At 40.2% G+C, this 22,450-nt stretch overlaps 1 protein-coding gene across 1 annotated transcript; it reads left to right on the top strand.

The window, feature by feature from the left end:
- The first annotated feature begins 10,470 nt into the window (after positions 1 to 10,470).
- LOC127192420 (mas-related G-protein coupled receptor member X2-like) lies at positions 10,471 to 14,333 on the top strand. The gene is made up of 2 exons (XM_051149696.1): positions 10,471 to 10,481; positions 12,663 to 14,333. Exons 1-2 carry the CDS (start codon positions 10,471 to 10,473, stop codon positions 13,705 to 13,707), a joined length of 1,056 nt encoding a protein of 351 aa, XP_051005653.1. The 3' UTR covers positions 13,708 to 14,333.
- The last annotated feature ends 8,117 nt before the right edge of the window (positions 14,334 to 22,450 follow it).

The following is a 22,450-nucleotide window of genomic DNA, read 5'->3' as shown; positions in this document are numbered from 1 at the left end:
AAAATGAAGGCACAACATACCCAAACTTATGGAACACCCTGAAAGCAATGCTGAAAGGAAAGTTCATAGCATTAAGTGCATTTATAAAGAAATTAGATTGATCTTATCCTAGTAACTTAACTTCTCACCTGAAATATTAGAAAAAAAAGAGAAGCAAACACACCAAAGAAACATAGATGGCAGGAAATAATAAAACTCAAAATAGAAATCAATAAATTAGAAAGAATGAGAATAATACAATGAATCAATGAAACCAAGACCTGGTTCTTTAAGAAAATCAACAAGGTATGCAAACCCTTAGCCAAATGAACTAAGAGGCAGAGAGACAATATCCAAATCAACAAAATAAGAAATGAAAAGGGTGACATAACAACAGACACTGATTCCTAAGAATCAGTAGGTCTTACTTCAAAAGTCTGTAGTCAACAAAGTTTGAAAATCTAAATGAAATGGACAATTTTCTTGATAGATTTCACTTACTAAAATTAGGTCAAGATGAAGTAAACAAGTTAAATATTCCTATATCCTCTAAATAAATGGAAGCAGTCATTAAAAATTTACCATTCTCCCTTTTTGCAAGCTTAGCTCAGACTCTCACTGCTACACTGAAAGTATGAGACTTAATATGTGAATTAAAATCTAGTTCATTGATTCTTGACTGTTTTATTCTGTCAAGGTGAGCCTGGCTACCCTGAACTCCCTGAAACCCTGGGCTTCCTTAACGCATAGCAGAGAAGACATTCACAAAGTAAAGATTCAAATACAACAATGAACAAAACAAAACAAAACAAAAAACCAGCTTCATAGAAAGGAGAAACTAAGTTGAAAAATGTCCACCTAGGCTAATTTAAAGATAGAGATATAGAACTCAAATAAGCAATGCCCTTGGTGAAAAAGACTGTAGATCTGATGCCACAGAATGAAAAAAAAAGATCAGTAGAGGTGTTGTGAGAGTACAGATGTAAAAGGTTGATAGCTTAATAGAAATGGACATACGGACATATACACCACCCTTCATCAAGATACATTCCTTTAAAATATTTTATTAATTTATTCAGCTTACAACTCAACTATTATCCCATCACTTCTATCCTCGGATTCCTCCCTCCCTCCCACTTTCACCATATTCCCCTCCCCTCAGTCTATGACCGAGGAGGACCTCCTCCCACACTATATGGTCATAGGCTATCAGGTCTCATCTTGGTATCCTGCTTACTCTTTATTTGAGTGCCACCACTCCTCCCTACCAAGGGGAGGTGGTCAAAGTCAGTCCCTGCTCTTTCACATAACTGTGGAGAATATCCTGTCCATTGGGTAGGTCTGAGACTCTAGGTAAGAGAAATACAGGAGATGAAGAAAGAGAAGGACCCAGAGGATCCTAGAAACCTAAAAGAAGAACATATTGATGGGTGGATCAGGGCCCAAGGGACTCTGCTCAAACTATTGCACTAAGGACAATACAATAGTAAACATTGAACCCTTACTCTGATACATTCTTGAAGACACAAAAATGATGGAGCTGGAGATGTGACTCAGCAGTTGCATGCACACACTGCTCCTTCAGAGGACTGAAGTTGGTTCCAACATCCACAGCAAATGACTCACAACCACCTGTACATAGAGAGATCCAATACCTCTGGCCTCCATGTTTTACCACCACACAGACACCGATACAGACTGACACAGAGCAGACAAGCATACACACACACACACACACACACACACACAGAGAGAGAGAGAGAGAGAGAGAGAGAGAGAGAGAGAGAGAGAGAGAGAGAGAGAGAGAGAGAGAGAGAGAGAGAGAAATGAAATAAAAGCTGAAGAAAAACAGTGATCCTGAGTCCAAAATAAAAATCTCAGTATAAGAAAAGACTCAAGCCACACAACTCACTGTAGAGCTCCATATAACATTTAAGAAGGAACAGACATGAGCCCCATGAAAACTATAGATTAATATTTTTCAAAAACACTTGTAAAAACACTAAAGAAAATGACAGAAAAGGAAATCTAACAGTGCCCTAGAATGATTATTCACAAGAATTGCATCCAATTGCAGCACAAAGGTGCTTCATTATATGCTGAGCACTCAATGTGTTGGGTTAATTGTTGGACACTGTGATAAAATATTTTACAGAATAACAAGACAGAAACAGTTAAATTATATTTATGTTTTGAGGGTTTGGTCCATGATTGTTTGGTACCATGTACCTAAGCAGAATGTAATGTAAGTCAGACAACACAGCAGAAGATGGAAGGTCACACTATGGAACACAGGATACAGAATGTGACAGGAAGGGACAAGGCATCCCTCCCATTTGCTGACTTCTTAAGTGTATTCTAGCATTAAAAATACCAGCAACTTCTCCAAAAAGCTATCTAGTTATGTTTTCCTCACCCAAACCTCAGCATTCTGCTCTTGACACTAGAAGGTCATGTGCATTTCAGAATGCCATGTGAAGTTAGTTATCTTCATTTCAGGGTGCATGCATCTTTCTCTCAAACTCCTCTTTGATTCTGTTGGCCATGTTTGGACACAAAGTGGTTCTATGACTTTTCAGGGTAGATATGAATAAGTATCTACTTTCCAAGGAAACCAATGAAGAGCAAAATAACCGCTCTACCAAGGCTCTGTTTGGTGAACCAATTATTTTATTGGGGTGTCTCACCAGACTATTAATGAGATTACTCATGGAGTGTGGATGAGGGTTTACTTGAAAGACATAGATGACTCAAGGACAGCTGTTCTTTAAAAGGTCACCATAGCATGGATGACAACGAAAGAAAGCTGTAGACTTTCAGAGGTACAAAAAGTACACCTTTAAATAATAATAAAGTGTCTTTTAGTTTAAATGCTGAGAACTGCACATCCACATAAGAACAGCATTTAGAGGTGTTCCTCTGGTTCACCAACTCTTATTTTCAGTGTTGACTCTTCACTAGAAGAATCGAAGAAATGAAGGACCTATAGTCCCATCACTCAGGAGATGGAGGAAGTAGGTCTAGGAGGTCAGTATCATACTAGGCTTCCTGGGTAGTTTAAGGACAACCTGGGCTACATAGACCTCTTTTGTTTTCCCAGGTTGAAGAAGACTTCTCTTCAGATTTTCTTTAGAAGTTGTAGTTCACACAGTTATTACACTAATGAAAATTTGAGCTATTATATTGTGTTTACCTGAGCTAACTCCAAGGGAACTCTTGACTAAACAAAAATACAAATGTCATTGATTCTGTTCATTATCACTAATTACAGTCTGTCTTCTATTTTAAAGAAAAAATGGTAAAAATATATATTAACTTTTAAAGCCCTCTAAAACAATTTCTGAAATGTGTATTCTGGCACTAAAACTTGGTAAGGATTCACCTTTTACTTTTGTTTAAATTGTACCATTTAATTGGTGCTATTAAAATATGTTTGCTATTTGGAAAAAAAAAAAAGAAAGCTGCAGACTTTCAGCTCCTTGCAGGACCTGAAGGCAGTAGAAAGTATTAATTACAAGAGTCTTTTGCAGGCAGCCTCACCTGGTCAGAGGGACACAGGAGCTTCCTTCATCCTCTGGGAGATAATGTTCCAGTTAGAATGAACTTATTTCACAAAAGCAGCTCCAAGCTGCCTGGAAGCAGGAGGCCATTACTTGACACTACAATGGACTTTGGTCTTCAGACTGGTGACGGTCATACGGAAGAGGCTGTCTTATCTGATGTCCTCAGGACCCACAGAATCCCATGTACTGTCCAGTGATAAGAAAAGCCTACATATTCCATAATAACCTGATGCCCTTCTCATGTCCTCGGCTTATTAATTCAGTGACACTGGACCCCATGTGCTCATGATATGGTTTTATGTTTGCCTTCTGGTCTCTTCTAGTCTTCACATCTATCCCTTATCTTTTGCTGTAATAGCCTTGCTGTTTTAACCTCCAGATAACAAGACTAAATGAGTTGCTACATTTCCTCAGCCACGCATGTGACTGTTCATAGTTAATCTGACCATGTCTGGTTTTAGACAGAAATGTGGCTAGTGAAGCCAAATTTCTATACTGTTGTAAATCCTTGGCCTTCATTGATTTTCATGTTACTCACAGCTATTTTCCACAATATCAGAAAATGGAAAGATCTCCAATGCTCATGGGTCAGTAAGATTAACATAGTAGAAACAACCATCTTACCAAAAACAATCTACAGATTCAATACAATGCCCATTAAAATTCCAACAGACCTTAAAAGAGCAATACTCAACTTCATATGGGGAAACCTAGCAAAATAAAACAATCTTGTACAATAAAACGACTTCTGGAGGTATCACCATCCCTCATTTCAAGCTGTTCTATAGAGCAATATTAATAAAAACCACTGCCGGTAATTGCCATAAAAACAGACAGGATGATAAATGGAATCGAATTAAAGACCTAGGAGTAATCCTACACATCTATGGACACTTAATTTATAATGAAGAAGCCAAAACCATACTCTGAATAAAAGAAAGTATCTTCAACAAACAGTGCTGGATTAACTGGGTATCTGAATATAGAAGAAGTAAATAGATCCATATCTATCACCCTGCATAAAACTCAAGGCAAGTTGATCAGAGACCTCAACATAAAATAAGATATACTAATTTTGATAGAGTAGAGAGTGGCGGAAGAGGCTTGAACTCTTAAACTAATTGGCACAGGAGACAACTTCCTGACACCAACAGCTCAAGCACTAAGACCAACAATTAATAAATAGGACCTCATAAAACTGAAAAGCTTCTGTAAGGTAAAGAACACCATCAAAAGGACAAAATGGCAGAACAGAATGTGAAAAAAATCTTCAGCAACTCTACATTCTACACCTGACAGAGGAGTGATATATAAAGATAAAAACATATTGTGTCCTTCTGGAAGACATCCACAGAGTGTGCCATTGGCTTTGCCACCATCCTCAGTGGGCTGCCTGTCTACTTCTGTGGTGTCTGGTGGAAGAACAATCCCAAGTTGCTCCTGAAGACCAACTACCATGTGATGATGCTTTTCTGGAAGCTCATACAGTTTGTTCCTCAGGACACTTAGCCACAAGTCCTGTGTGCCACAGAGAGAGTACACACTGACTGCTTCCAGACAATTCACCTTCAGAAAAGCAGCGTCCAGGCCTGTCATTCCCCACAGCTCCAGTGAGCACCACCAACTGTCTAGTATCATCCACTGTCCCTCCAATGGTCAAATGTCCATAGTGGCTGTGAAAGAAAACTGGTATGAACTTGGTCCCAGAAGCCGACCGTCTACACATAGCACACAGCATAAGGTGTGCTATGAGCTGAGGCCCAGTCTTTCCAACTTTCTGGGGACTGCCACATATGGCCTTCTCCCCTCTGATTTTTTTGTTTTGTTTTTGTTGCATGCATTTGGTCAAGTTTACACTACCGAGATGATTATTATATTTTTAACAAAACAGGGTAGCAAGAAGCACTAGATGTGGGGCCAAAACAGTCCAGCTCTGAATGTGAAGGCTGCTGGTCACAGCTCTTCTCCCAAGGCTGTTCAGTAGCATACGTGCCTCAAGAGGACCTCATCATTGTCACCAGGTTGGAAGATCTACAGAGATTCAGCTGTTACCTGCTCCACTGTGGACCTGGCCTGACAGATGGACCACACATATGCCAGCTTGGGTTGTTTTGTTTGTCTGTGATCCTAGAGATGGAACTCCAGCCTTATTCCAATGAGGCAAACATTCTGTTGCTGAGTAACTTGCTTCATGCTATAAATGTGGAGCTCAGGTCTCATCATCTTGAAGTCCTGGTGATCCCCCTTCCCCTGGCCCCTCCACATGGAGGAAATCTTTACAGCCATAACCCCTAAGCAGCAGGATACCATAGCTGGTGGCTCGTGGGAAGAGCTGGCTGCCAGCTGTCAACAGCAGGGCCATGTGCTCTTGTACACACAGGTAGGCTACGTCATTCAAAGGGCTGTTGTGCTCTGGCCCTTGCAGACATAGCACCACCCCTCCCCCCTAAGAAAAGGGCAAGGAAGGCTGACAGTGACCATCACCATGGTCTTCCCCACACAACTGTCCACCTTCACAGTGAGCTGCCAGCAGCTCTCTGCCACATCCCCACTGTCCTCTCCTTATTCCCGTGTCCATTGTATGGATGAATACACACCAAGCACTTCTCTGTGCCTCTTGCATGGCAAGACCACTCCAGCTTCCTAAGTGTGGAAGCTGCTGGCTACATGGTGTTGTCCTTCCTGTGTGGGACCACCCTACAGGCTTCCTGTCAACTAGGGGAGACAGTTGGGGTCCAGCCAGCACATCTAGCAAAGCTGTTTCTCTGCTTAGAAGGACTTCAGAATGTAAAAACCTCCTGCTGGCTCCTGCCATGGCTCCCTGAGGGTGGGCTGCCTGGCAGCTCTTGCATGGTGGGAGCCTTTATTGCTGACTGCCCTGACCTTCCCTCTATGCTTCTGGGGTTTCATTTTATTGGGGTGAGGAGGGAGGTTAAGGTTAGAGTAGCTCTTGAAGGCTCTCCCAGAGATCTGAACTGGGGTGTCTTCCCTGCAAGTCAGATCAGGGACCCATTCCCATCCTGGGGTACATCCCCAGGCCCAACCTGGGTTCAAAGGGCAGGGACTCTTGGCCATGTCCATGGTGCTGACTCAGGCCCTCTGAGAAGGCTCTGCTTGTTCCTCTTTCTGATGTCCTGAGGGCTCTCATCTGTAAGTTTTTGTTTGCAAGCCCTGGCCCCTCAACCATTGTGTTGAACGCTTTGCATTTTGGTTTTGTCCTAACATATCACTGACCTAGAGGATACCTGAGCCTAGCTTACATCAGTGGGCAGTAGCTGAATGGTGTGTAAAGCTGTGTTCCACCACATTGGATCCATCGGCTGTGACACCTGAGCTAATGATGTGGTTGTGACATCTTTTACTATTTTATTCATGGCTAACCTGTTACATTAGACTGGGTGTGTGTGTGTGCAGGCTTCTGCTATTCTGTGAGCCTTTTTGTTTTGTTTTGTTTTTAAAGCTATTGAATTCTAAGCTGCAAAAAGATATATGAAAACTCAAGAAACTAGACCTCAGTAAAACAAATAACCCAATTAAACATGGCAAAGAGATCTAAAGATTCTCAATAGAGGACTCTCTAATGGGTAAAAAATGCTTAGAGAACTGCTCAACATCCTTAGTCATCAGGGAAATGCTAAGCAAAACAACCATGAGAATTCATCTTGCACCTGCCAAGATAAAAAAACCCTCAAATTACAGCACATGCTGGTGAGGATGTGGAATAAAGGGTACACTCCTCCATTGATGGTCAAAGTACAAATATGTACAACTACTTTTGGAGATCAATCTGATGCTTTTTCAGAAAAATTGGAATAGTTCTATCTCAAGACCCAGTTTTACTTCTCCAAGGCATATATCCAAAGATGCTCCACTGTATCACAGGGCCACTTTGTCAACTATGTTCATAGAAACTATTATTTATAATAGCAAGGAACGTGAAACAACCCAGCTGTCTGTCAACTGAAGAATGGATAAAGAAAATGTGGTACATTTACACAATGGAATATAACTCAGCTATTTAAAATAGTGAAATCATGAAATATGAGGGCAAATGGGTAAAAATAGAAAAGATAATCCTTAGTGCAATAATCTGGACATAAAAAGACAAACATGGCATGTATTCTCTTATAAGTGGCTAGTAGCTATATAATACAGGATAACCATACTACAATTCACAGTCCGAGGAAATTAAGAAAGAGGGCCCAAGTAGGGAGAGCTTGAGTCTCACTGATAAAGGTAAATAGAACAGGCATCAGTGGTGGGCAGAATGAGGCAATGGGGTCAGGGAAGGGCTGGGGAGTTGATCAGGAGAGACCAAATGTGCAGATGGAGAGAATATGATGAGAGAGACCTGGAATCAGTGTTAAGCAGGAATCTCTGGGAGGAGCTAGAAATCTGTGACAATGGAGGTTCCTAGTAATTTATGAGGGTGACTCTAGGTGGCACACCTGGCAGTGGGGGATATGGAGCCTGACATGGCCTTTCAATGGAAGGGTGGGGTTAGGAATCCTGCCATAAAAATCTTAGAACCACAATTTTCTTGTCAACAGGTTTGCAGGAGTAAAGATGGAGCAGACATTGAAAGAATAGCCAATCAATGACTGGCCCAGCTCGAGAACCATGCCACAAGAAATTTTACCCATGAGTCTATTAATTGTAACCTATTATATCTACAAAATGGCTCCTGGTATGCCTGTCATCTGGGAGGTTTCACCCGGCAACTGATGGAAACAGATGTGGTGACCCACAGCCAAATATTTGTTGGAGCTTGAGGAAGTCTGTGGAGGAGGGGACAAAGGGTTAAAGAAGCCAGAGAAGTCAAGGAACACAAGAAAACATACAGAATCAACTAACCTAAACCACCAAACAGAGAGTATACATGGGACAGACCTAGGCCCTAGGATTATTTGCAGCAGTTGTGCAGTTTAGACTTTACTTGGGACTCCTAACAGTGGAAGCAGGAGCTGTATCTGACTCTGTTGTTCACCTTTGAATCCCTTTCTCCTAGCTGGGACGTCTTGCCTAGTCACAGTGGGAGAGGATGTACCTAGTTCTACTGCAACTTGATGTACAAGGGCAGGTAAGTATCCATGAGAAGCGTCCCTTTTTCTCAGCGTTTATTGAGGAGAGGGAGAGGACTTGAGGATGGCAAGTGGTGGGGTATAGGGGAAAAGGAGGTGGGAGGAGGTTAATGGGAAAAAAAGGGAGGCAGGGGAGGCTTCAATCTGGATGTAAATAAAATGCACACACACACACACACACACACACACACACACACACACACATATATGTGGGAGAGATGGGTCAGCATTTAAGAGCACTGCCTGCTCTTTCACAAGTCCTGAGTTCAATTCACAGCAACCACATGGTGGCTTCCAATTATCTATACTGGGATCTGATGCCCTCTTAGGGCATGCACTCATACATGCAGATAGAACACTCATATATATATAATAAATAAATGAATATTTTAAAAATATTAAATAAATATGTTAAATGGATGACTTCATTTCCATCTCTCTCCACAAAGGGCACTCTTATTATCTGCTGGCAGGCCCTGAAGAATATCCCTAGTTATGCTAATTGAATAAGTGAAATAAATAATTTAAAATTCAGTGAGGCATTTTTCATAACTAAAATTTGATTAATATGTTCACAGACCTAAAAATCAGCACAAAAAGGCTATAAAGCAACATACTATGATTCTTGTTCAAGTCACTCCAGGAACTTTTCAATTTCACATTTGAGGAAGTTTCCTTAAGTACCATTACTTTAAATTACTGATATGATTTTACCTGTCTTAGCAGCTCACAATTGTATATCATATATAAGCTTTTATTCTTTCATATCCCCTTAACACAAGTCAGAAAAATGTAAGCGCACATCCAAGGGCATTATAAAGTTCATAGATATGACAGGAAAAAGGTCAAGTAAGCAGTTGTACTTGGAAACAAATATACTAAAATGTCATAGGGATCAAAATAATTTAAAATATTTTAGCATATTAAATGCAGTACTTGAATTTGTTAAGTTTTCCCTTAGTCTGCATTGAGTTGTAGAATCAGAAGTTAAACCCTTTACCCTGTGGAGTGTAAACCTGAAGCCAGAACAACCATGTCCTCTGGTATCTAACCAACCATAAACCTAGCATACAAACCATCAAGCCAGTGCCTGTTCACATTGTTTAAAAATTCATTTATTTTAAAAATGAGGAATTGGAATTTTTTCCCCATGCCAGAGTCAGTGGGGGCTGCTTTTTGATCACTCTTCCTAGTGGGGCTGCCTTGAGAGAGGCCACAAGAAAAGAGGATGTGCTCAGTTCTGATGCAGTTTGACAAGCTAAAGTGGGTGGGTAGGAGGGATGCCCTTTTCTAAGGAATAACAGAAGGAGGGTGGGATCTGGATGAGAAGAGATAGGGGACTACAAATGGGATGTAAAATAAATAAATAAATATTTAAAAATGTTCCTAGGTAGCCTTGGGAGGCAGCTCAGTGGTGAAAGCACTTTTCCTGAAACTGTGAGGATCTGAGTCCAAGTCCCTATTACCCATATTGATGATAATTGGTGGCCTACCTGCAATCCAAGCACTTAGGAATACCTGGGGAAAGTTGGTTACTTAGAATAGATTAATAAGAATATTTTGTTTCAACTGAAGCTAACAGAGTAGGGAAGCCAGAGAGACTGGCATGACCAGATAATGAGAGATAGAAGCCAGGCCCACTGACAGAGCATGACTCAAAAGGGTGACACTCATATGCCAGCAGATCCAACTGCAGGAAACCACAGGTCTTTCTGCCACCCTGATTAGCCTTCCTCGAGCATCAGTCGCGTTGCAGTGTATGAGCTACAGACATGTTTCATATTAACAGCTGATTCAGGGGACTCTTCACATTGCCACAGACCAGCTTACCACCTCCCGTAAGAAAAATGGAGGAAAGGTAAGAGGCTTTTTGACACCCTATTCCCAATACTTTTTTCTTATTCCATGGCCGTGTAACTACACCTTGGGGTGTGGATTATAAGGAGCCTCGGATGTTCCTGAAGACATGGGAGGCACAAAACTCTTTCTTTAGTGATTTGGTCTGGCCAACTTGACTATGGATGGTTGGAATCTTGTGAATAAAGGCACTGGCCACTTGTAATTTCCCCCCATTCTGCTCTCATCTCATCTATCCAAATGTTCTGCTATTGTGAGAATTCTGCCACTTTCCTTGGCTTGGCAAGCATATGGGTACAAGCACCTTCTATAAAAGCACAGTTCTGTCAGTTGCATGGTCACCTGTGTCTCCTGCAATGGAAAGTTTCCATTCCCTTGTATTTCTGTCTCATCAGGAAACAGATGGCCTAAAAATGAGTGACTGAGAAGGACATAGTTAAGTATATCTTGTCAGTAATGTATTTGCTTGTGGAAAGTTTCACAGGTGAAAAACCCATCGCCAACCCAAGAAAAACACATGGAGTATGGGGATTTATCAATAGTAATAAAATAATAGCCATGTGAACCAAGACCTGTGTGTTATTGTGGATGTAGGTGTAGCTGTGCTGCCCCAGGCATATGACCACATTTATTCATTGAGTAATTTTGTTAATTGATAATTTGATTTCTGTATAAGATGTATTCTGCTTACTCTCCCCACCCCCATTGCCTCCATCTCATCCCTTTAAACTTCCTCATTCATCCCTAGTCAACTCTTTGCCAGATTCATCACTTTTTGTTTTGTTTGTAATATAGCATCTGACAAGAGAAAAGTGCTTAATGTTTCATACGAGGAAAGATATGCAGCTTGATTGGCAGTTGTTTGCTCTCAGGATGATGAAAATACTTTTCCATGGCCTCCCAGGATTTAGATATTGATGTAGAAATCTGCTATTTTCTGACAGATTTTATTTTGCAAGTAAAGTGGCACATGCTCCTGCATCCTTTAACATTAGCATTATTTATGTGTCATCTACACCTGACAATTGTCACTCCAATTTGATGTGTATGGGTTCATTTCTTGTCATGTACACTTGGAACACCTCCTCTGTTGGAATGTCAATATTCTTGTGTAGTTCAAGGAAAAGCAAGTTTTTAGTCCATGGAATTAGTTTTCTGCTCTTTAGTCTGCATGCCAGATTGTTCATTTCCACAAAGGAGTCACCAATTCCCCCGCCCCCCCACCTCTCTCCCTCTCTCTCCCTCTCTCTCTCTCCCTCTTTGTTTTTTCTAACAGTTCTGACTTTTCTGGACCCCACTGTGTAGCTCAGGTTGTCATTGAACTCATGGAATTCTTTCTGCTCCAGCACCTAGACTTCTCGTATTCCACAAGTAAGCTAACATGTCTAGTAGAAGTGTTTTTATTGCCCTCCTCCTTGAGAACACCTCTGTCTTCAAGCCTTGTATATATTTGTGTCACAATACCTTCTACTTAGCATGGTAGCCCCTTCTTTTTTTTCTTTCTGTTTTCAAATATTAACTTTTAACTCATGAACAGTATTAGAAATTCAATTCATCTCATAATTCCATGCCTATTCCTCAAGGTCAGTTGTCCCCCACCTTTCTAATACTGTGACCCTTCCTTTCTAATACTGTGACCCTTTAATACAGTTCCTTATGTTGTGACAGACAACCATAAGATTATTCTCATTGCTACATCTTAACTGTTCATTTTGCTACTGTTACGAATCATAATATAAATATCTGATATATAGGATATCTTAGATATGAATTGGCATTCCCTTAATAACTGTCATTCATTCATTCATTATTTCCACAGTTTCTCATTTGATAGCTCCACACTGCCAGGAAAAAAGCAGATATTGGTCTTGCTTCTGGCTTCTAAATTCCTGAAACAGAAAAGAAATAGCCTTAGTGAGAAGAAAAGTAGGATTCAGAGTTCTAATCCTTTCTGACACAACTGAGACACTGTCTATACTGCTGCCACTAGCTACTCTAACAGAAAAAGAATGGGTTGTAAGTAGTCCAAATAAATATAATGAATCTTATTTAAGGCTCCAAAAATACTGTTTCTACAATCACATTTCTCCTTGTTATGAACCAGGTTAGTCATTCATGCATAGACGTTGATCTTAAGAATCAGATAGTCCGACACATACTCATATGTTGTTTTTCTTTCTAGGTACACTAGCAGAGCATTCCTAACAGTGGATGCAAATGTCTCAGACTTCGAGAGTAACATCACAGCAGTGAATGGAAGTAACCACCATGAAATTTCATTTTGTAACATCATATTCTGTACCATGATTTTGCTTTCCCTCATCTTTGCACTAGCTGGACTGGTTGGAAATGGCATAGTGCTATGGATCATGTTCTTCCATGTCCGCAAAAATGTCTTCTGTGTCTACATTCTCAACCTGGCTGGTGCTGACTTTCTCTTCATGTGTTTTCAAATTGTACATTGCTCTCATATTGTCTTGGATATCTTCTACCCCAGCCTCATCAGTTTTCCTTTGTTTTCTTTTGTTCTGATACACTTTGCTTATCTTTGTGGTCTGAGCATTCTCAGTGTCATTAGCATTGAACGCTGCCTGTCTGTCATGTGGCCCATCTGGTATAGATGCCAACGCCCAAAGCACACATCTGCTGTCATATGTACCTTGCTTTGGGTCTTGTCTCTGCTGTTGAGCATCCTGGAAGGAAAGGAATGTGGCTACATATTTGATAGTCTTGGTCCTGGTTGGTGTCAGACATTTGATTTCATCACAACTGCATGGTTAATTGCTTTATTTGTGGTTCTCTTAGGGTCCAGTCTGGCTTTAGTAGTTACTATCTTTTGGGGCTCACACAGGATCCATGTGACTGGGCTGTATATGACCATTGTGTCCACAGTGCTGGCCTTCCTACTCTTTGGTCTGCCCTATGGGATCTACTGGTTCCTCTTAGAATGGTTTGAAAATTTTCAGAATGTTGTGCCTTGTGATTTTTATCCAGTGACATTATTTCTGTCCTGTGTTAACAGCTGTGCCAACCCCATCATTTACTTCCTCGTTGGGTCCATTAGGCACCGCAGGTTCCAGCGCAGAACTCTCAAGCTGCTTCTGCAGAGGGCCATGCAGGACACTCCTGAGGAGGAAGAAAGTGGAACGACGGGTCCTTCAGGAAGATCTAGAGAAGTGAAAACAGTCTGGCAGGGACCAAGAGCTGCTTTGATCAGGCAGGAATAGCTTTGAGAAATATCTTTGACCTTATCATTTTGTGGAATATTTATAACATTGTTTAGTTGATGACCCAGTGTTAATATTATTGGGAAAATAGTCATTCTTGCAAAAGTTGATTGACTCTGGACTTGTTACAAAGATACTGACTACAGCATGTCTGGAGCTGCCCTACACATGGATTCTCTATCTGGTTTTGATGGACTCTTGTAAGCTCCCTGGTGTCCAGGAGGCTTGTTGACCACTATCAACAAATATCTCCTTCAGCAAAAGGCTCAAGAAAGTGCAGGAAAGAGATGCATTTCTTTTGTCACTTGATAGTGGTTAAATCCATTGCAAAAAAAAAAATCTGTTTTTAAAACAATATTTTTCTCAGTAATTGAAGGAGTAAATATATGCATCTTACTATGTCAGGTTTTATTACTTTCTGCATGTTTTAAAGAATTTATGGAGCACTGCTATTTCTTATATAAATTGCTCTGTAAACAAATAAACATTCTCAAGAGAAGTCTGTAAAATCTCTGTTCACCTGGTGCAGTTCTCACCTTCAAGCTCATTGTGTCTTCCATTTTCACATTGGAATAGTGCAGTCAGCTTGTGTAATGAGAACCATCAACATTCACGAGCACCTACCTGAATGTATAGAGACCTCTGTGGTTGCTTCCATAATGCTTTATTTAGCCTTTTATAGTCAAGGCTTTTCTCATTACTCTCTTGTCTTTGCCATGATTCTGCCTCTGTCCGACTGTCTACTCTGCTTGACAATTTTCCAATGAGATACTCTAGACAAGGCTTTCTTGAAATCAAACCTGTTTCAAATTTAAGCCATTTCCAGGATCTTACAGCACTTATCACTTGAATTACATATTTTAGAAACATTTGTATAAAATACGTATCAATTTTAAAGCTGTAGTATGTGATCATTTCAATTGCAGGGCAATTAAGAGAGTACAGTATGAACATATTAAAGGGAGCATGGCTACATGACTCAGAACCAAATCAAGACCCAACACACTCTTACATGTCTTAACTTACATTTCCTCTCCAGTCAAAACTTTTTACTTCAGAGGTAAAAGTGCTGTTCATATGTCTGTTCTAAAGTAAAATTTAGGGTCCCAATTGAAAGAGTATATCATAAAGAAGATTTGTACACAGGTGGTGAAATGGTTGTTATAGTTTAACAAACTAACCTATACATCATCTCATGTAAATATTCATTTTTTTTTCCTTGTGGCAAAGCCTTCATATTTAGAAAAACTCATGTGTGCAATACACTGTTGTTACAAAGAGATCTCAGGCTGTTTATTACTGCTGTGGTTTGGATGGGAATGGATGCTATAGGCTCATATGTTTGACCATAACCCATGGAACTGTCTGGGCAGTTATTATGTGAGGCCTTGTGGTAGGAGGTGTGGCACTAGGGGTTGTCTTTGAGGTTTCAAATGCCTAAGTCATTCCCAGTGCCCCACCTCTAACCCATGCCTGTGGTATAAATGTAAGCTCTAAAATACTGCCCCAGTGCCATGACTGCTTGCCAGCCTGCCTGCTGCCATGCTTCCTGACATTGTGGGCATGCTCTCTAACTCTCTGGAACTGTGACCTCCCAGATTAAACACTTTCTTTTGTACATTGCATTCATTGTGGTTTCTTGTCGAAGCAATAGTAGTGTAACTGAAACAGAAGCTGGTACTAGTGAGGGTGCTAATGCTGTAACAGGCCTGACAATGATGCTTTTGATGAGGAATGAGGAAGACTATGGGACTTTCCACTAGGGAAGCAGATGAATATTGTAGGCCATCCTTGTAGGAATGTGGATGACAGTAATGCTAAGATAATTGTAGGAGGCTAATTCTCTATCTTGCAAAAAGAACATGCCTAAAGACTCTCCTAAGGTAAACTTATTCAAGAAATGAAAGCAATGTAATTTGAGGAAGAAGTCAGTTTCCATACTATCAGAACTTGGCAGCATCAGTCACTATGGTTCTGGACTTCAGGTCAAGAATTACACAGAAGTAAAGAGGTTGCGGGCTCTTCCTCCAAGGTTAAGAAAAGCCACTGAGGTCAGGCCTGTGGCAGGGGAGTCCCTGCATGAAGGTCTAGAGATGCCATTGTGTGACACTGCAAAAATGAATCCTAGATTTCACTGGAGACACAAAGATGTTGAACATGACAGAACTGTGGGATACCTGCCAAAGAGAGCTGCATAGAAGAAATGAAAAGGCCAGAGAGAGAGAGAGAAAGAAGTGTGTTTCACTCACAAAACTGAAAGTACAGAGCCATCCCAGCCTTTTCACATCAAGACATGGAGCTACAGAACATGGAGTTTGGTCTGCTGGATTTTGCTTTTGCTTTGGCCCTGTGTTACCTCACTATTCCCCATTCCTACCTTTTGGAATGGTAATGTATGTTTTGTGTCTTTATGTTGAAAATATGTACTTCATTTTTTACATGACATGGGGCTACAGATAAGAGAGTGCCTTGAGTCTCAGAAGAGACTTTGGACTTTTAAACTGTATTGAGACTGTGAAAGTCTATGAGGACTTTTCAATTTGGACTTAATGCTATAAGCTCATGGGGTCCAAGGACTAGAATGTGGTAGTTTGAGTGCAAATGTTCCTCACAGTCTCATCTTTTGAAAACATGGCCTCAAGTTGGTGAAACTTTTTGGGAATGGTTAAAATGCGTGTCTTTGTTGGAGCATGAGTCTTATTAGGGGTGGTCTTTCAGGTACTATTCCCATGTAGCTCTATATCTGATTCATGCTTGAGAATCACATATAAGCTCTCCGCTACTGTTCCAGTGCCATGCCAACTCGTCTGCCTGCTGTCAGGCTTCTGACCATGATAGCCTAAGACTCTACCCCTCAAGAACTATGAGGTCCCAAAATAAATGCTTTCTTTTATGAGTTGACTTACTGTATTATCATAGTAACCTAAAATACCTATGATAGTTACTGGTACTTCATATTTTTGCTATTTAATGTTTTTAAAGTATGTTTTCACCTTCTGTCTGTGTAAAATAAAAGACTTGTTAACCATTACAATATTGTTTTATTATATATATATGTGTGTGTGTGTGTGTGTGTGTGTGTGTGTGTGTGTGTGTGTGTATTGTCATATATAGTTAGTGTACAGATACTGACTCTTTGAAATATATTTTATTTCTAAATGAGATGATGTAATACTTTTCCCTTAAATTTTTCTTGCATAATATAGTATAATGTATATTAAGTCATCTACATTTGTGGTGCCTTGATCTGATTCTTCCCTAGGGATGTCTTAGCACTACTTTACACTAGGCTGGGAAGAATGAAGCAATTGGAGAACTGGTGAGTATTATGCAGGATCCTGGTCTGGCTGGGAGTGCCCTTCAAGAGAAGACCTTCTCCAAGGATTTCAGTGTTACAACCCTCCTAGATGATATCCAGTGAAACAGCTTGTTTACTTTATTTGGGTTGAACCAGGCACACATGAACTTTGAAAACTAGGAAGGGGTTTTCAGGGCTAGTGTGCATTATTGGCTGGGGCTGAGATACTGTGGATCCTTTATTTGCAAGGAGTGGAATTCCAGGTGCTAGGCTATGTGACTACCTTGTGAGGGAGGGGTCACAGGGTACATGTGCTGGGGCATGTAGGCATAGAATAGTGAAGGAACAACCCTTACTTCTGCTAATTTCAAGGTTAAGATTTTTAGAGTTTGGACACATCTCAATCTCATTCTTGCTCCTTGCCAGTTTCCCTAGTTGCACAGTCACGTGTTCTACAACTCCTTCTTTTTGTTTAATAAAGGAGAGTCTTAATAATTTTGTATGTTGTGAACAGTTTGGCATTAAACTGGAATCTGATTGGCGGTGGATTTTGCAGTGCTACTTATCTGCCACTTTAAAACGTGGATGAGTAAGAATGCAAGAATCAAAATAAACCATAATCAGAAGGCTGATAAGAGATGAGGGGCAGAAAATCAAGGGAATATTGAACCAATTTAATTGTTCAGTAGGTTGAAATATTGAGAGCAATGCTATACTGTGTTTTTTGAGGGTATTAACGTTGGTCTTAAGCAATACTTGATTCATTTACATAGACAACATTTTCCCCCAATACTATACAAGTTCCTCCATGTTAAGCAGTCATTAGATGTATTTCTCTCCAGTTTTGGAACATGAGCCCAGCAAGAGAGTTTATTTGTTGCTGGAGGGATTCAGGGTTGTCAGCTGTAGATGCCATCTCCTGATTAAGCTTGTCAGGAAAGTCTGCATCCAGGTGATGCATCTGGGTTATGGCATCTGTGAAGGCCTCAGCAGGTCCAAGTGAGAGAGCAGCCCTCTTACTTATAGTGAAGGAAGTAATATCTTGAATTTCTGTCTGGTTTGTAGCACAAGTGCTGTTTTTTCTTCCTCATAGAGATAAACCTATTGGATAATGACAATAGGGATGAAAAATCCTGGCAGGAGGTTATTCTTCCTTTACACTGTACAAAGAAAGGAGGTAATATACATGTTAAACCAGTAACAATCTGATGGGCAGCACATCAGCAGCCTTTTGGTGCAGGCCTGGAAGAGAGAGAGAGAGAGAGAGAGAGAGAGAGAGAGAGAGAGAGAGAGAGAGAGAGAGAGAGAGAGAGAGAGAGAGGAGAGAGAGAGAATGTCTTATAAAAAAAAAAAAGAGCGTTCTGAAGGCCTGGACTGGTGTCATTTCCTTGCACTATCACAGAAGTATTAAAGGGCAGGCAGGAGTTGGGTGTTAGAAGAATCTCAGTCCTGATCTGGCATCGTTTATCATTTATCCCACCTGCTTAAAGTAGCTGATAAAAGAGGTGCCATGTTAATTATGTCAACGGTGTAAGAAGATTCTCTGTAAGCCTTGGTATTATTATTTTTTAAATGACTGCATAAGCCACAGAAGCATTAGAAACCAAGTCCCTGGAATTAATCTTGTTTTCTTAGAGGAAGTACATGTGTTTGGAGATTTTTTAACTACTAGGATGCTTCATTACAAGATGCACATACTTTGTCTGTGAAAAATAAATTGGCTTAAATACATGGTATTAGTTTATTAATTGAAAATTGAGTTGTAAATAGATGGTCTCAGTTTTATTAATTGAAGACAAAATTTTAAAAATAAAAGAGGGCAAATATATGTGCCAATTAGTTTTTGTATTGGTTTTACATTGGAATAACCTATTAGATATATTGGTAAAATAAAAAGGAAATGTTAAAATGTTAGTTTTATCTTAAACAGATATTGATCAAATTAACAGGAGCATTATTAAATCTTTTCTTAAAGTCAGTCTTAAATCTATGATTGTCTACATAGTCCATCTAACCTGTGAGAAGTAGATCCAAGATGTTTCTGAGAAGTTTAAAAGAAATATTTAAAGGCAGTAGATACTGTCTTTGTGTCAGCAGAGACTTGGGAAACAATTTTTGGTTTACTTAATCCTCTTATTAGTGAAAAACAATCATTTAAACAAAATTCAGACAAAGAAGCATGAAAATTCTAACATGTGGGCAGGCTGCGTTGTTCCATGCAGTGTAGCAGCATTAAAACCATTATTGGTTCCACCCATTATTGGAACCAGCATAATTGGAACCACCCATCATTCCTACAATTTAGGTCTTGCAGCTAGGGTTAGCTCAGAGACTTTAAATTGGACCTGTTCATCTGGCTATGCCAATATCTGTGTAGTCTTTTCTGCTCAGATATCACCCATGCCAGGACTGTGGAAAGGGCTCAGTTCACCACCATTCCCATCCAGCAGGACCCCTTATCATTCAAGATGCATGTGCACCTGCCTGCTGTCTTGACCCAGCGCCAACAGAGGCCAGCATGTGGGAGTGGGAGGGGTGCACCTCTCCATCTGCCAAAACCTTAGAAAAGCTCCAAGTGTGTCCCCTGAGCAGGAGGTAGAGTCCCCTAAGTTAGAGGGCAGGAAGACTCCATCTTGAGCCTGAATCTGGAAGAGGGATGTGTGGCTGCAGCACCTTGTGAAAAAATCTGTTTCAAATGACAATATGGGTTTCATGGGATTCAGCCCCTGTGGGGTGGTCATAAGTTTTGAATGCCTTGGGTTATATACTCCTGGCAGAGTCATGGGTGGAGATAACCCGGGGATTGATTAGATTTATTTTCCTTTTGGCTGGGAGGAAGGATTCAAGTATTTATGTAGCATCTGCTCAGATTCTTTGGCAGGTTCTTGGAGAGTGTAGTTGTGTGGGTCAGAGGAAAGAGAAGAAGGAATCCCCCCTGCTCTCTCTGCTTTGATGCAGGGAGGAGGATCAGCAAAAGCAATGAGGTGGCATGGAGATCCACATGCCTTTGTAATGGCATCCCATGGTTTGAAGCCTTGGTGGACTATGGGAAAAGCGGCTAGGGAGGCCATGACCTAGAGTGGAAGTTTATCTGCCTCTGTAATGGAGTCCTGTGGAGTGCACCATTTGGGTAATTGTGCCATGCCAAGCATTGCTATGGTTCATAGGCATCATAGATGTGCAGGAGTATTGGTTATTTCCCTCCTTTAGAAGCGTTCATGACACTTTCTGGTACCATGCAAACTAGCTCTCATGAAGAAGGCATTCAACTCAGGTCCAGCTCAGGTGCCTCTGCAATATGGACTTACCTTCTACCTCTGCCAAGGAGACAAGGGAAACGGCAATATCCTGTAAGTTTTACTAGTCTCTTAGACAGCATTGTAAGTCTTTATATTGTTTTTTCTTGTTAATGTATGTTTTATTTATTATAATTTATTCACATTGCATCCTGCATTATTCCCTTGCTCTTATCTTCCTGTTTCCACTATCCCTCTCTCTTCTGACATATTCCCCTCCCTTAAACTTTTGGCAGGGGGTCCCACTATTAATTTGTTGGTGTCTATGTGTGATTTAAACTTTAAAAGTGTTTCTTTTATGAATGTGGATGCCTTTGTATTTGGAGCATACATATTCAGGAATGTGATGTCCTCTTGGTGAATTTTTCCTTTTATGAGAACTAAGCAACCTTCCCCATCTTTTCTGATTAATTTTAGTTGAAAGTCTATTTTATTAGATATTAGAATGGCTAGTCTAGCTTGCTTCTTGGGTCCATTGCTTGGAAAACCCTTTTCCAGCCCTTTACTTTTAGGTAATGACTATCTTTGTTGCTGAGGTGTGTTTCTTGAATGAAGCAAAATATTGTATATAGTTTCTGCAGCCATTCTGTTAGTCTGTATCTTTTCATTAGGGATCTGAGGCCATTGGTGTTGACAGACATTAGTGACTAATGATTATTAATTCCTTTTATTGTGGAGTTCATGGTAATATTGTGTGGCTGTGCCTGTTATCTTTTTGGTTTTGCTGTTATGAGATTATCTATACACTGTGTTGTCTTGGGTGTAGTTGACTTCATTGGGTTGGAGTTTTCCTTCTAGTATCTTCTGTAGAGTTGTGTTGGTGTATAGATATTGTGTAAATTTGTTTTTATCATGGAATATCCTGTTTTTTCTATCTGTGGTGATTTAAAGTTTTGCTAGATATAGCAGTCTGGGTTGGCATCTGTGGTCACTTAGTGTGTGCGTGACATCGACCCTGACCCTTCTGGCTTTCATGTTCTTTGTTGTGAAGTGTAATTCTGATGGGTCTGCCTTTATATGTTACTTGGACTTTTTTCCTTGTTGCTTTTAATATCTTTTCTTTGTTCTGTAGATTTAGTGTTTTGATTATTATATGGCAGAAGGAATTTCTATTCTGGTCTAGTCTATTTGGTGTTCTGTAGGCCTCTTGTATGTTCAAGGGCATTTTTCTTTAGGTTGGGAAATTTTTCTTCTATGATTTTCTTGAAAATAGTTTCTGTTCTTTGGAACCTCACATTCTCCTTTTCATCTATTCCTATTATTCTGAGGTTATATATTTTCATGGTGTCTTTGATTTCTGTGTCATATTTTTCTGTTTTAATATTTTCTTTGAGAAATATATCAATTTCTTCTACTGTATTTTCTGTGCCTGAGATTCTCCCCTCCATCACTTGCATTCTGTTGGTCCTGATTTCCTCTCTAATTTTTCCATTTCTAGAATTTTCTCAGTTTGTGTTTTCTTGATTGATTCTAATTCTGTTTTTATGTCTTGAACAGCTTTAATAATTTCCTTTCTCTGTTTGATTGTGTTTTACTGTGTGTTCTCAATGGCCTCTAGTCATTTTTTGTATTTATCTGTAATTCTTGAAAAGATCTATTTATTTCTTACATGTATTTCTCAAATAACTGCATAATCATAGCTTTAAGGTCATTTTTCTCTGATTCAGCTGCATTATATTATCCATTGTTTTTTTAGGATTTCTTTTTGGGCTATGCTGTCCTCAGTTTTGTTCATTGTATTGCTACTTCTTTCTTTAGCCATATGCTGTGGGGACATGGTATTTCCAATCTGGCTTTCCGAGGTACAAGTCCTTCTAATTTGGCAGTTGAGACTGCTTGATTTGTAGGCCTAGCAGACACTGACCTCCTCAAACTTAGATTTGGCTGAGCTCTGCCACCTAGAATCTGGGATTCATCAGGATTCCACTGACTACTGGATTTCCTCAGGAGGGTAAGCAGCAGAGGAGAATAGTGGCTTGGATTCCAGAACTCTGTACCTGGGATCCAGATGCTGTTCTTGAGGGTCTCCTATGTAGACAATGCATGGTGCTCACAGTTTGTTACTCCCAGGAGACTGCTGCAAATTCCCAGTTTGTCCCCTTATATCTGAGAAACACCAAATTTAGGTTTTTTTTTTGTATCCAGCAGT

This window comes from Acomys russatus, chromosome 7 (assembly GCF_903995435.1).
Source record: "Acomys russatus chromosome 7, mAcoRus1.1, whole genome shotgun sequence".
NCBI lineage: Eukaryota > Metazoa > Chordata > Mammalia > Rodentia > Muridae > Acomys > Acomys russatus.
The sequence above is the reverse complement of the archived record's forward strand: the minus strand, read 5'-3'. Positions and strand labels throughout refer to the sequence as shown.